The sequence below is a fragment of the Ambystoma mexicanum genome, chromosome 14 (genome assembly GCF_040938575.1).
Source record: "Ambystoma mexicanum isolate Mex_15411 chromosome 14, UKY_AmexF1_1, whole genome shotgun sequence".
Taxonomy (NCBI): Eukaryota; Metazoa; Chordata; class Amphibia; order Caudata; family Ambystomatidae; genus Ambystoma; species Ambystoma mexicanum.
This window is the reverse complement of record NC_090940.1, coordinates 148,274,650-148,287,370: the sequence shown is the minus strand read 5'-3', so window position 1 is coordinate 148,287,370 and position 12,721 is coordinate 148,274,650. Positions and strand designations below refer to the sequence as shown.

General features: G+C 46.4%; 1 protein-coding gene across 1 annotated transcript in view; it reads right to left on the bottom strand.

Moving 5' to 3' along the window:
* The window catches only part of PRPF39 (pre-mRNA processing factor 39), a 481,116-nt gene that overhangs the window by 423,060 nt on the left and 45,335 nt on the right, over window positions 1-12,721 (bottom strand). The window contains exons 3-4 of the mRNA XM_069638752.1: window positions 2,533-2,658; window positions 1,800-1,918 (exon numbers count right to left, since the gene is read on the bottom strand). Coding sequence (XP_069494853.1) covers window positions 1,800-1,918; window positions 2,533-2,658 — 245 coding nt within the window. The remainder of the gene's footprint in view (window positions 1-1,799; window positions 1,919-2,532; window positions 2,659-12,721) is intronic.

Below are 12,721 nucleotides of genomic sequence, written 5' to 3'. Positions count from 1 at the left end.
AGTACAAGCTTCTTTAGTTGGTACGGTTTACATTATCCATTGCACAGGGGCTTGCACCCCGAGCCAGCGGCAAGCCATGACAGGATAAACACCCGTCCTACGACTTTGACCTTAAAGCTTAGAGTGGAGAATCCAGCAAGTAAGACTGATATTGAGTGAACCCACAAACTTAGGTGGCAGCACATCATAAAATGATTGCAAGATGGTGATAACCACTGGAGATACCATTGGACATTCCCAGCAGCAGATCAGGTGGGTTAGTTGGTGTCCCAGCACACTTCTTGGGGGTCAGCAGCAACCCACAGCCAAGTACAAGATCCTGGTGGTAAACTGCAGGTTGCAGCAGTAAATGGCCCCAAAAGTTGTTCTAGCATGAAATGCTGAACCCAGCAGTTGTGGCGAAGCATCAGGACTGCTCAGAAGTCTGGACTGGAACTCCCCAGACACTAAACCCAAGACAGGATATACCCCTACCACTGTACCCAACCAGGCAAAAGTTAAAAATGGCTTAGCAGCAGAAAAAACGCCTTCAGCACATCAGCAGACCAATTCCTTCCAAACAGCAGAGCAAAGCAGCCGGAAAGAAGCAGAGACCAGGCAGGACAAGCCCACCCATAATTAGAGGGGGCAATGGGTCAGATGACCAACCATAATGGTTGGCCAGTAGGACTGCCACTCAGTCTCGCCCACCCAAACAGGAAGCGAGAGGGAGAGCCAAGGGACCCACACTGATCTGAGTTTAAACTAATGTGGCTGCTGCCATGTGAGCCAACAGCCTACATGGTCAGAAAAGCCTGAGGCCCCCTCATGGTTGCCCCGAGCAAAGGGAGCCCTAAAATACAAAATGGCAGAGAGCATTTAAAAAGTGCATCGTCTCCCAATGGCTACCAAAAAGGTGCATTGGGCTGTGGTAAACAGGCTTGCACCCCCCGGTTACAGCGAAAATATAAGTATTGGGCAGCGTGGACAGCTCAGGTGCAACACACTCGCCTTGGAAGCAAGACGAAGAGGAGCAACACAGGTTTGATCCCTGGGTCCGTGCTTAAAACCCTCTGGGTATTAAGCATGTTATAAAAAACTCATTCCAATAGCGGTCACTACCCTACTCCCTAAAACCAACGTACATTTTTAAGGGGCCCTCAACTTTTTTTTTGCTTCACACCCCCTCCCCACGCCACCTCTCTCCCCTCTCCCCCCCTGCATTATTTTTCTGGCCAACTGATTTTTTTTAGGCGACTTACTTAAGGTATATAGCATTAGGTCGCCTCAAATCCTAGGAGTTTGCCGGTGACTCTCTGCAGCCAATTTTTGCCCTAGGGTGATTAGATCACACCGCATTATCCAACTTGTTTATTGCACAACCCTAAACTATAGGCTTAGGAATGCAGAACAGAAAAAGGAGAGCGAGTACAAAAGCAAAAAGTTTTATCTCTTTATGTAAACATAGATGGTAGGAAAGATTTCAAACCAAGAATTAAACAAAGGATTCCAAGAATTAAAGATGCATTTTAGAAACATTTCAGAAATAATCCTTTTTGCTTTTATACCAAAACTATAGACCTCACTGATGGAGTCTTTAAACCCATTTAACGATGCAATGGCTATACCGTTAAGTCATCTTAAATGCAAAGCTGACCACAAGCTGCTGCTTGAATAAACTTGACAATTTAAATAGGTTTGAGGAAAATCACAACTCAAGAGGTAAAAATGTAGAAGAAAAAGAAAAGCAAGAGATGCCGTGCCAAATGTAATTTAAGCAACACATGCAAACATAGGTTATTCATTATACAACAACTTACAATCTTATGGTGCTGCTAGTCTCAGGACCACCTGGCTCTAGTGTCTCCGTTAGGAAGTTCACATAATGGATCCACAAGTCCACACTTAAGGGAATTGCCTGCAGACCTCGCCGATAAACCTACAGAAATAAAAACAAAGAGCACACACTGCACTTAGAATGTTCACACATATATCCAAACAAAGCCATCACTATGTTACCCAGTCAACCGAAGAAATGCTAATTACATGAATTTTGATCCGCCATTACCATGTGAGTGGAGGTTGGATAGAACATGGCAATGTTCTGCTCTCCACGTGCAGTCTTGATCTTCAGCGGGCAGCGGTTCCTGCATTCTGACCAGCTGAGGGCAGGCTTTGGGGATACTGACCATAGGGCACAGACCCATTAGAACCTCAAAGGCAGCGTCTGGCCAAAAATGCAATAAAATGTAGCAAATGCGACTCGAAAACCAGCTATTGCGATTGGAAAATATGAAACAAGTTATAAAAATCCCTGCCCCTATGTATTTAGCTGAAGTGTAATACAGGGGCTTGTACTGTAAAGGTTGACAAACTGTGGAAGTTAAATGCACCTGTCAACAAAGAGAGAAAACATTAGCTACATATGCCACAAAAAAGTGACAAATGCGACATTAAAAAAATCCCAGAAAAATAAAAGAACTTTCACCTTAAAGATTAGGCTCCATGATAGACCACCATTCGGCTTCTAAGAAAACATTTGCTGCAACTCACCTCATCAGCTTGTGTAACATTGTTGTGTCGTCTTTCCAGGTCCGCATACTTCTTCCAATAGCCATAACAGTATGGGTAGTGTGAAAAAAAGTGATCAAATGCACTCCGGGCAGCCACAATATGATTCTGCAATGCAAGGAAGAAAAATTATGTACACTGGGAATGCGCCAATGGTTTTAAATATAGACTGGGTTTCAGCTCAATAAACACATCAGGTAAGGATGTAGAGCTGTGTTTAAACATTAAATGTTTCCTTACCGTTTCGCAATTTCAGTGAAATTGATCTGCAAGACTTTCACACATTTTAGCATGCGCCTCTGAACTCCGTCAGCTAATGGGACTATTTCATTCTAAGAGACAGCATTTCCCCCAATTCAGATGGAAATTCTATGGCTTCATTTTGATGGTTTAATCTTTTGGACTCAAGGAGGAATACTTTTATGGGAGAGGGACAAACTACTCAAATTAGACATCCATCCTCTCTGGAGCAGACACAGGGCAAGGAAAAAAGTAATAGTTAACAATACAAAAAAAGTATACAATAAAAGCTTCAAGAAGAAATCAACTGAAAAGGTTGCGTTGAGCTGGCAGGAGTCACAAGACCATAGTATCCTACGAGGAACAAATAAACCTAGTGACATGATTATAACTGCAGTAAACATTTTCTTTACAAGCATTAAAGATCAGCAATGAGTAACCCATCTCAGAAAACAATCACTTTGTTGGAATCTTAACAGGATTTAATCATCAATTAAATAACAGCGAGTGAGCAGCAGTAACACCTATTATAGCACTAAACTGGGCAAATAGGCATGAAATGGTATATAAAAGGAGATTAAAGAATACACAATTTTCTTAATACTAATACCAACTTTCCTTTACTGGAAAACATAGGTAAATACCCATGTCTAAAATTCATATTAGAACAGCAATCATGGACGTCTTAATTAAGCTAGATGATAAAACCCATCCCAATGGTTTGACAATTCCAGTTTGGAGTTTCTCCTTCACGTGTGATGCCAACAAATGTAGTCCTTACTTCCTTTGAGCCCATTTCCTACCCACTGAAGGGTGACAGTGGAGTGCAAAACAAATAAGACGACCAGCAAAGAACAGTATCAAAATATCAAAACCACCTCTGTAACAGCAACCCAGTCAAGTGAAATTGCAATGAAGAGCCTAGCCAGAAATAAAGTTCAGAAAATCAATTTAAGAAAATGTAAGAGATTGTAGGCTGGAGGAAAATACAGACGAGATTCTCTTGGTCTCAAGGAAGAAACACAAATTGCCCATCAGCCAAATAAATGCTCCACGAGGAGCAAGGAAAGCAGACATAAGTATCAGGAAGATGTAACTTGGCGAACTCAGCCTGGCCACTGATTGCACCACAACCATTTCAATCGTGCCCACTCCATATGGGACTCGCAGGAATCGCACTTCTTCGCTGAAGGCGTCTTGTCCCGGCTTCTGCACAAGTGCAAGAGACTGGCTCACAGGAATGAGAGGGTAGTAAAGAGAGGCAAGGCCATGCCTCCTTGAGATCTACGTGGCTCACCAACAAGTACATAGGCCAAGGTTAAGTAAACCAGAAATAATGGTACATGCGGGAATCAAAAAGCACCCGTGTGATAAGAATGTTAATAAATGTCCTTGCATGGTCATTTCACAAAGTGCCACCTGGGAGATTTTTCCACATTCCATCAGTGAGAGGTGTATGAGGGGTCAGAAATGAGAGACTGGCACAAAGCTGAAGTTCTCAAGGTTAGCCATATTTATTGAAATGGGGGTGTGAAAAAACCCTTCTGTCCCTATCCCAACAAAAATGTTACAAACTAAAGAAAGATGACCTTGTGCCCAAATATATCAGACCCTCACACTAATACAATCAAAATAGATATGGTAAATATGTCTGTTTTCAGTTTAACCAAAATGTACAAAAAAATGTAACTCAGATTTTTCATAAGCAATCCATGTGACCAGGGTTCAACTCCCTTCCCCAGAATCAATTCAGGAAGACTTCACATGAGTTCCCTTTCAATAATATGCTGGTCAGTTCAATTAAAAATGTTTCCTTCTTCCAACACTTCTTTCAAATAAAGAAAATGTCTCTTCCAAAATGATTAGCAGGTAAATTGTCAGAGCCCTTCTTTACATATGGTATCTTTGTCAGGACAGCATAGCAAATGTGTTATACAATAGCTTGTATAAAGGATTAAAGCAATGGTAAAGGTAAATACCTTCTTTCTTCAGTATTCTTCATAACAAAGTTTACTCCTTGAACAAACTATTCTTTTCCTGGTTTACCCGCCTGCCAGGAATGAATTTCTAATTTCACACAACTCTCAAAGGTTTCTTTGTTTATAGCAATGGCAATGTGGGTTCCAGTTTTCCCCAAACTGATATTCCGTGAGGAGAATTATAACCCTTTTGGCACTTCTTTCTCTGCAATACAGGTTCCATGTTTCAACAAATTGATGTCCAAGGTGAGGGGAAATTTTACCATATTTGCCCTCGTTTCCCATTTAGTCTGATTTTGTAATTGGCTTTCAATAGTAACTTTCTTTCATGGAATGCCCCTGTGTTACTTCGCTCTTTAGGTAAACTCACCCGTTTCCTTTGGCATCTCTGGATGCTTTCACAGGGTTGCAGGGTAAATTCAATGCAGGTAGGATCTCGCAGACACCCTTCGATTTTCCAGCACCGCTGACAGCTCTGCGGTGAATACTGCTGCTCACGGGGTACTTCCCGGGAGCTCGTCCGGCTCAACCCGGCCTTCAGGTAAGCTGGTCTGCTGGGTTGGCCCTCCGTCAGTTGGAACTGATTCTACTTCTCTACTGGGCCGCTCACCTTTCTCTCGCTTCTGCGCCCCGCGGCAAACACTCTGCAGATACCTCCGATTTCCGACTACAACTTCTGCCATTGCCTCCATTTAGGCTTCCACTGCTGCTGCTCCTGCCGCTCCTTCCTCCACTCATCAGCTGTGGCTGGGCTTTAAATATCCCGCTTAGATGTTTAAAATTACAACTAGGCAATGTTGTCTGTTTAACATCTCCAATGATCCTCATCAACTCTTTCCTAGTCTCAGTACTATATCCATTCTAGGCATTTTGGGCACCGAAGTCCATAACGTCTCGGTTTCCCAAAGTTACTTTGTTTATCTGATGTTTAGAGGAAACAGCAGATGTCATGAACGTCATGTGTAGTAACATTAAGTTCACAATTCTTGCCCAAGACAGAACCTTTGTAATTCGGGGTGCCATATTTGAATCATGTATTCCTAAAGTGGAAAAACTTTCTGTTTAGGTGGTCTTTTGCATTTTATTTTTGTGGCCTTCACATGGGTGGGGTTTGCATAGTGGCACCATGACATCAGATATCTGGGATTTATTTATAGGATCTTCATCCCCATAAGACGACGAATACCTTGTCTCTCCCAAAGGAGTTACCAACTCTTACCAACTGCCATATCCTACCATGTGATCCTACCTTGTAATGTCACCCCCAGGGTATGGATCAGGTAGAGGCTGCCGGCCCTTGGTCAGATGGGAGGAGACTTTAGACTGGTGAACAATGACTCGGCAGGATTAATCACAGGTTTTAAACTGCATGTCCTAATGGCAGACAGGGTCGCAACCAAAGGTTATACCACTAGGTAGCCATGGTAAAACAGTCCGGCTTCTCTCGAAGGACGGGAAAAGGCTGGTGGGGATTTTAACTGTTGAGATATCTACAACCTCTGGCCTTTATGTGATGCGAACATTCCTGATGATAGGGAGGCCAAATTTCAGAATGGCGACAACATCAACTGAGTGACGAGACTTAACTCTCAGATAAGGGGAAATGGCAGACACAAAAAAGGTACAATTAGTCCACGTAAGGACACTGTGGACTCCTGTCCAGGAAAAGCTCTGTCTTGTAGGTGATCAGAAGTCCCGTGAAGGAGCTTCAACCCTTGGAGCACAGAGAACATCCGAACTCCATGTCAGCTCAGAGTCCTGCAAAGAAGAGCCCTTGCAACTGACCCTGGATCACCCAGTGGCTGCCCAGCTCAGAGATTGAGCTACCGTGCTGCAGACATCGCCTTTCTGCGTGGAGGCCTGTAACTTAGTGGATGTGTTACAAGACTAATCTCTGCCATATTTCATGGTTCCAGCATCAAAAGGTCCTGAGGTGCAAGGTGAAGTTTGACTGCAACAACTTTGTCCACCTGCATCTCTGTGCATCAGTGGCTGTTGTCGACATTTTCCTAGAGTCCACTTGTGATAAGACAACATAAAACTATCCCAATGGTTTATAGATACCAAACTTAGTATTAGTCTGTACTACTCGTGGAACCTTGCTCAAGTCTGTACTACTCATTGTACAACTTGGAGCGAGGTGAGGGCAGCGCACCCGAAAGTGATTTTTTTGCTGCCCTCCTTGGGCTTTGTGTGTTCATTTACTCCTGGATCCGATTTAATTCGTCCGATATGCCTGACCTCCCATGTCTTTGTTCCTGGCCCTTCCTCCGGCTCTGTTCCATCATCCCCACCCCCCCGATCGGCTTCCTTATCAGTGACCTTCCCTGGGCAGTGACCTTCCCTTGGCAGACTCTGCCCGGCAGCCCCACAGCTAAGGGCCCTCAGGCAAAGGGCGACTCCCTGTAGGTGTCTGCCAGTGCCCGCAGGGGACGCCAGTGCCAGTCACCTCCCCTCTGACATCCCTGCTTAACCCCTCCACCTCCAAGTGAGTTCCACCTGTCACTATGCACCATATCAGTATTTAAACGAAAATTGCTTTCTATAATATTAGGCCTTTTTTCCACCATTCAGGATTCTCAAACCTAGGTGGGTCTTCTCACCCATCTCAAAATGTACTCTGTGAGCTCTCATCCTGAGTGTCCTCGTCTTGCCCTACTGCTCAATGTGCGTGCCCCTCGCTTCCGGTCTGCCTACTCTAGGGTCCTTCGCTAGTGTCTCCCCCCTCTCCCTTCCACTTACTCTATGGTGCTCTCCGTCTCTCCCATCTTCTATAACTGCTTCTCTATCGACTATCCTGCGGTCCTCACTAAATCTGGTAGGAAGAAGTTTAAAAAAAAAGGACATTCTGGTCTCCAAACTAGGCCTCCCTATCGCTGACACCTAGACCAGTGCCTCCTCCAAGGAAACTCGCCGACATCCTCTTTGTCGTGCCTTCGCCAGACCTATGGACACTTCATATGGTCTGTACTTCCTTTCTCTTCTCCCATTAACGGTGGCACCCCGGTGGGACACCCTCCTGCCCTCCTTCCATTCCTCTTTAAGGTCATCATTAATGTTTACTCCAATGGGACTGTCTTGGTCCAAGGCCCCCAGGCCAACTTTCACCTCTTTGATAGACGCTTCAACTACTTCTTTTTCTGCTGCTGTCCCTTCTCGCATCTTCGTGACTACCTAATCTACCCCTTCTGCCTCCTCCTTGGCAACCTCTCCTTACCTTACCTTTCCCTCTCTGCCCCTTCTCCGGGTCCTTTCAAATCGGCGTACCTCTGATCTATACCCCTCTCCGGAAGTCCTTCAAGGATAGCAACCATCTCCATATTGCCACTCTTAAACTCTCACTCTGCTGTCAAACACTCCTTTGATATCTGCCACCTTCTGGAAGAATTGGACCTTAATGTCCTTCGTCTCACTGAGACATGGTTCACAACCAGCTCTGTCCAAAGCTTTGACACGCTCCTACCAGACAGCTACAAGATGATCTCCGTACTCCGGTCAAACCGATCGGTGGGAGTGTAGCCCTGGTCTTCCCCGAGTGGATTCCTGCCTCCGTCATTCCTACGCAAGCCTACTCCTCTTACAAGGGCCTCGTCTGCAGGCTCTCTCCACACCACCCACCCCCCCTGGCCATTCTCTTACTGTGGCTACCTTCTATCGACCGCCTGGTCAGATCTCCTTCCTCTCCGAGTGGGCTGACTTCTCCTCCTCACTCCTGGCCTCAACCACTCAACTCATCTTCTTGGCGACTTCAACATCCACCTGGATGCCTCATGTCCTCCCTCTGGACTCTTGCGACCTTTGCAACTCTCACTCACTATTCTCCCTTCTGGCCCGACTCACTCTGCAGGACACTCTGGATGTTTTGATCTCCTCTGACCTTCGCTTTCTATCCCTCTCACCACTCCGCTCTCCTGGAGTGATCACTTTCTCCTCTCCTCCCACCTCACCCCCCCTACCCCTCAGCCCAAACGACTTCCATTACCGCCACCCACCTTCTCAGTCATCCGACCCATTAAGCGCATGTCAGCTGAGGCTTTCGTCACCACCTTCTCCCCCCACCCTCCTTTGGCTCACTCTCAACCTGACACAGCCCTCTCCACTCTGCTATATCTGATACTCTCAATATCCTTGCCCCTGTCATGAGAATCCGCCTGAAGCCCAAAGCCAAGTATAACTCCTGGTACAACTCGGACCCCTTCAACCTGAAATGCAAGTGCAGGGTGGCCGAGATGAAATGGTGCGCTTCATGTACATCCTCTGACAAACTGGCCTGCCGTCTGCTGCAAAGGCAATACCAGCTATCAGTCCTAACCAAGAAGAGAGCTCATATCTAAGCCCGTGTCTCGGCGGCTTCTAATAACTGTCCAATCCTGCCGCAGTCTCTACCTCTGCTGTCCCTTCCCTGGCCCTCTGCATGGCACTGGCTTCTCACTTCATCTCCAAAACCCAGGACATCCTGTCCTCACTCTCTTCCTCTCCCCTCTGTCCCTCCCTGCTCCCCCTCGGGCCCTTCTACAGCCACCTGTCCCCCCCACCCCACCTTCTCTGCCTTCCCCCTGTTCTCCACAGACAAAGTTTCTAGACAAGTCGATCTTCTATGCAAGTCTTGTCGAAACAGGTTTACCCCTGTTCCTCCAAAACCATCAAGGACCACATCGACTCCCTGGCTCCTGCCCTGGCTGATTTCTGCAATCACTCCTTCGTCACTGGAGTCTTACCGCCCCCCCCTTAAGCACTCCCTTGTGCACCCTCTGCCGACCCCTCCTGCCCAATCTCTAATCACTCCCTTCCTGGGCAAGCTCCTGGAGAAACTGGCCCTCTCCCAGCTGAATCTCCACACTGAATCTGTTGGATGTCTTCATGACCATCAGTCTGGCTTCAGAGCTGCCAGAAGCACTGAAACTGCTCACCTGAACATCCGTGAAGACCTGCTCTCCAAGCTTGACTCGAACACCCCTTGCGTCCTCATCCGGCTTGATCTCTCCCCTGCCTTTGATACTGTCAACCATGCCATCCTGCTCAACCGTCTCGGGGATAACCTAGGTATCACTGGTCAAGCTCTGGCATGGCTGACCTCTTTCCTCTGACCGACCCTCCCAGGTCCAACTTGGGTCCTTCCTCTCCGCTGTCTTACTCTACCAGTGGTGTCCCCAAGGGGTCTAGCCTCTCTCCCTGGCTTTTCAACCAATACCTGGCACTCCTTGCACACCGCATCTCTGCCCTAACTTTCAGTGCTATGCGGATGACACCCAGCTGATTTTCAGGCTACCTCGGCCTCCTCCTCCCCTTAGCTCCAACTGCCCATCTGCTATCCAGGAGTTGTGTGCCGCCAATAACCTCTGCCTCAATGCCAGCAAGACTTTCGATTCTCCTCATCGCAACAACCGCTCCCTCCTTCTCTGTAGCTCTCTGGCCGGCCTCTCTTGGCCCTCCTCCTGCTTCCACCTTAGAGGCTAAAACCTCAAGGTCATCTCCGACTCCACACTCTCCTCTCCACACATCTCTGAAGTCTCTAAGAAGTCACACTTCCAACTGCACATCAACTGAGGTATTCTTCCTTTCCTCTCCTCTCCTTCCCCCAGAAGCTCACTGTCTCCAGAGCTCTGGTTCTCTCTAGGCTGAACTATTGCAACAGCCCCTTTCTAAATCTGCCTGCTCTACTCTCCGCCCTCTGCAACTTATCAAGAACAGGACTGCAAGACTAGTCCTTGGCCTGAAGCCCAGGAATCGCATCTCTCCAGGATTGAAATATTTGCACTGGCTCCCAGTGGCTGCAAGGATCAAGTTCAAAACCCTCTGCATCGTCCACAAGGCCTTCTGGGGCCTCAATACCTTCAACTCTCTCTTCCTAATTATCTTCCCTCTCAAGCTCTTTGCTCATCCACCTCCCCAAGCAACAAGTTGGTGGTAGATCTTTCTTTGGCTGGGGCCTCCCGCTGAACAGCCGCCCTTAAACTTGAGAACCATCTCCAGTTCCGGATGCACCTCAAAACCTCTTTGCTTCTGCCTTTTCTCCTCCTCTCAACCTCCTGGCTGTTACCGAACTGCAATGGCTACCTGTACACCCTCTGATATCTGGCCCAGGTCTTCCCCCCCGCCCCCTCCCCCACCAGCAGCACACCTGCACTGCCCACCTGGAAACCCACGCAGTTGGGGACTGTTTCTGTATCCCTACAGTCCCCTACCAGCCATTGACACCTGAAGTATGCACTTACCATTGCACTTGCCACTTGTTGGCCGTTACTTAATATTGATGATATCACCTTATGTACTGCACTGTCCCTGCCCCCTTCCCATGCACTTGCGATCTGAACGACACCTGGCCTAGTAAGATCGTTGTCCGTCCTCCCTTGGTTCCCCTCCCTTGCCTCGTCGCACCTTGAAACACTTGTGTATAGGCGCGTTATAAATGCCATATCATAACCTTGGTAGACTGGCAGAGCAGTCAGGCTTATCATAAGAGAAAGATGTGAGCTGGAGGTAAGTACACTGAACCCAGTTGCACAAGGAAGGTCTTAAAATACTCATATCACTTAACCAACACACAGGATTACTTAAAATACTTTTCAGAGGCCAATGCTTAGTTGGTAGTTGCTCGCGGTACAATTGTAACACAGTTTGACGCTAATAACCATTTCTACCGTATAATCGGTATGACCGTGTGCTTGTGCACAGTCAAAGATACATGTTAATTGTATTTAGTTAGCAAATCACATTAAGAGTCTTTTAGGCAGGAAAAAGGTTGGTTAGTCAAACAGTAGCAGAATCGCTTGCACACCATCCAGTTTAAAAAAAGAAATGCAGGCTGTGAAGATTTAAATTTTATCACCCCAAAACAAGACAAGACCATTAGTGCGGTTTAGGAATCCTACCTACCGCAGCCCTCGAACATAAACGGAACCCGGGAGCCTCTGCAAGTGCATGTTATGCAGTGAATTTGATGAGGATCTTCTCCATCTAATGCTTTTATGCACGGTTAATAAGCCACTGAGGAAATGGTTTCGGAAGCAGCTGTTTTTAAGTCGCGGCTCAAGGACCATCAGTGAAGACATGAAAATGTGTTTAGATTGTTCTGAGGTTCCTGTAGTAGTCGCAACCAGTAGCTACCTCAAATGGGTATGGAGGCTGTGTGCGCAGAAAAGAGTGCCCCCCCCCCCCCAACCCCATAGCTTCGTCCTGCAGCCATTGAGTGGTTTTGGCTTGATTTGGAAGTATGCACTGTATTATTGTTACACTGAGACTTGATAACATAACAGGCGTTTTTGTAAAGCACACGTTCACCCCTGAAGGGGCACCTTGGCGCCAATAATAGATGTTTGTTACCCAACTTAATGGTACTCATTTTATCGACCTCGGAAGGATAAAGGGCTGAGTGGACCTGCCGGGATTCGAACCTGTGACCAGGAGGTCAAACAGGTCCCTGTAGTGGATGCATTAGTCCACTGAGCCACAGACCAGGCCAGCTATGAATAGAAACTTAACTAGTATTTTAATGGCTGACTGCCAAGTTTTATATGAATATTTTTATAGGTTGTGGTTTTTATGAATGTCGAAATAAAGCATATGAATTGAGAGCTTAACGTTCTAAAGGTGTTTTATCTGCAAACTATTTAAAAGTCAAATCCCCAACTATTCAAAAGTCAGTTCGAAGAAGGCTAAAAGGCTTCCGAAGCAGAACAGCAAATGTAACAATGGATACGTTCAGTCTCTAGTTAAGGATGACTAAAAGGGGATTATTAGCTTGCTTCCTCTAGAACACCACAGATTTTTTAGCCTGCACCATCTAGGAGAACACAGATTACTAGATTGTGTCCTCTAGGATAGCAACATGATTAGCTTGTTCCTCTAGAATAACACTGGGATTACCATCTTGCGCACTCTAGAATAACAATGATTAATTAGCTTGTTTCCTCTAGGATAGCACTGCAACTATTAGCTTGCACCTTCTAGGA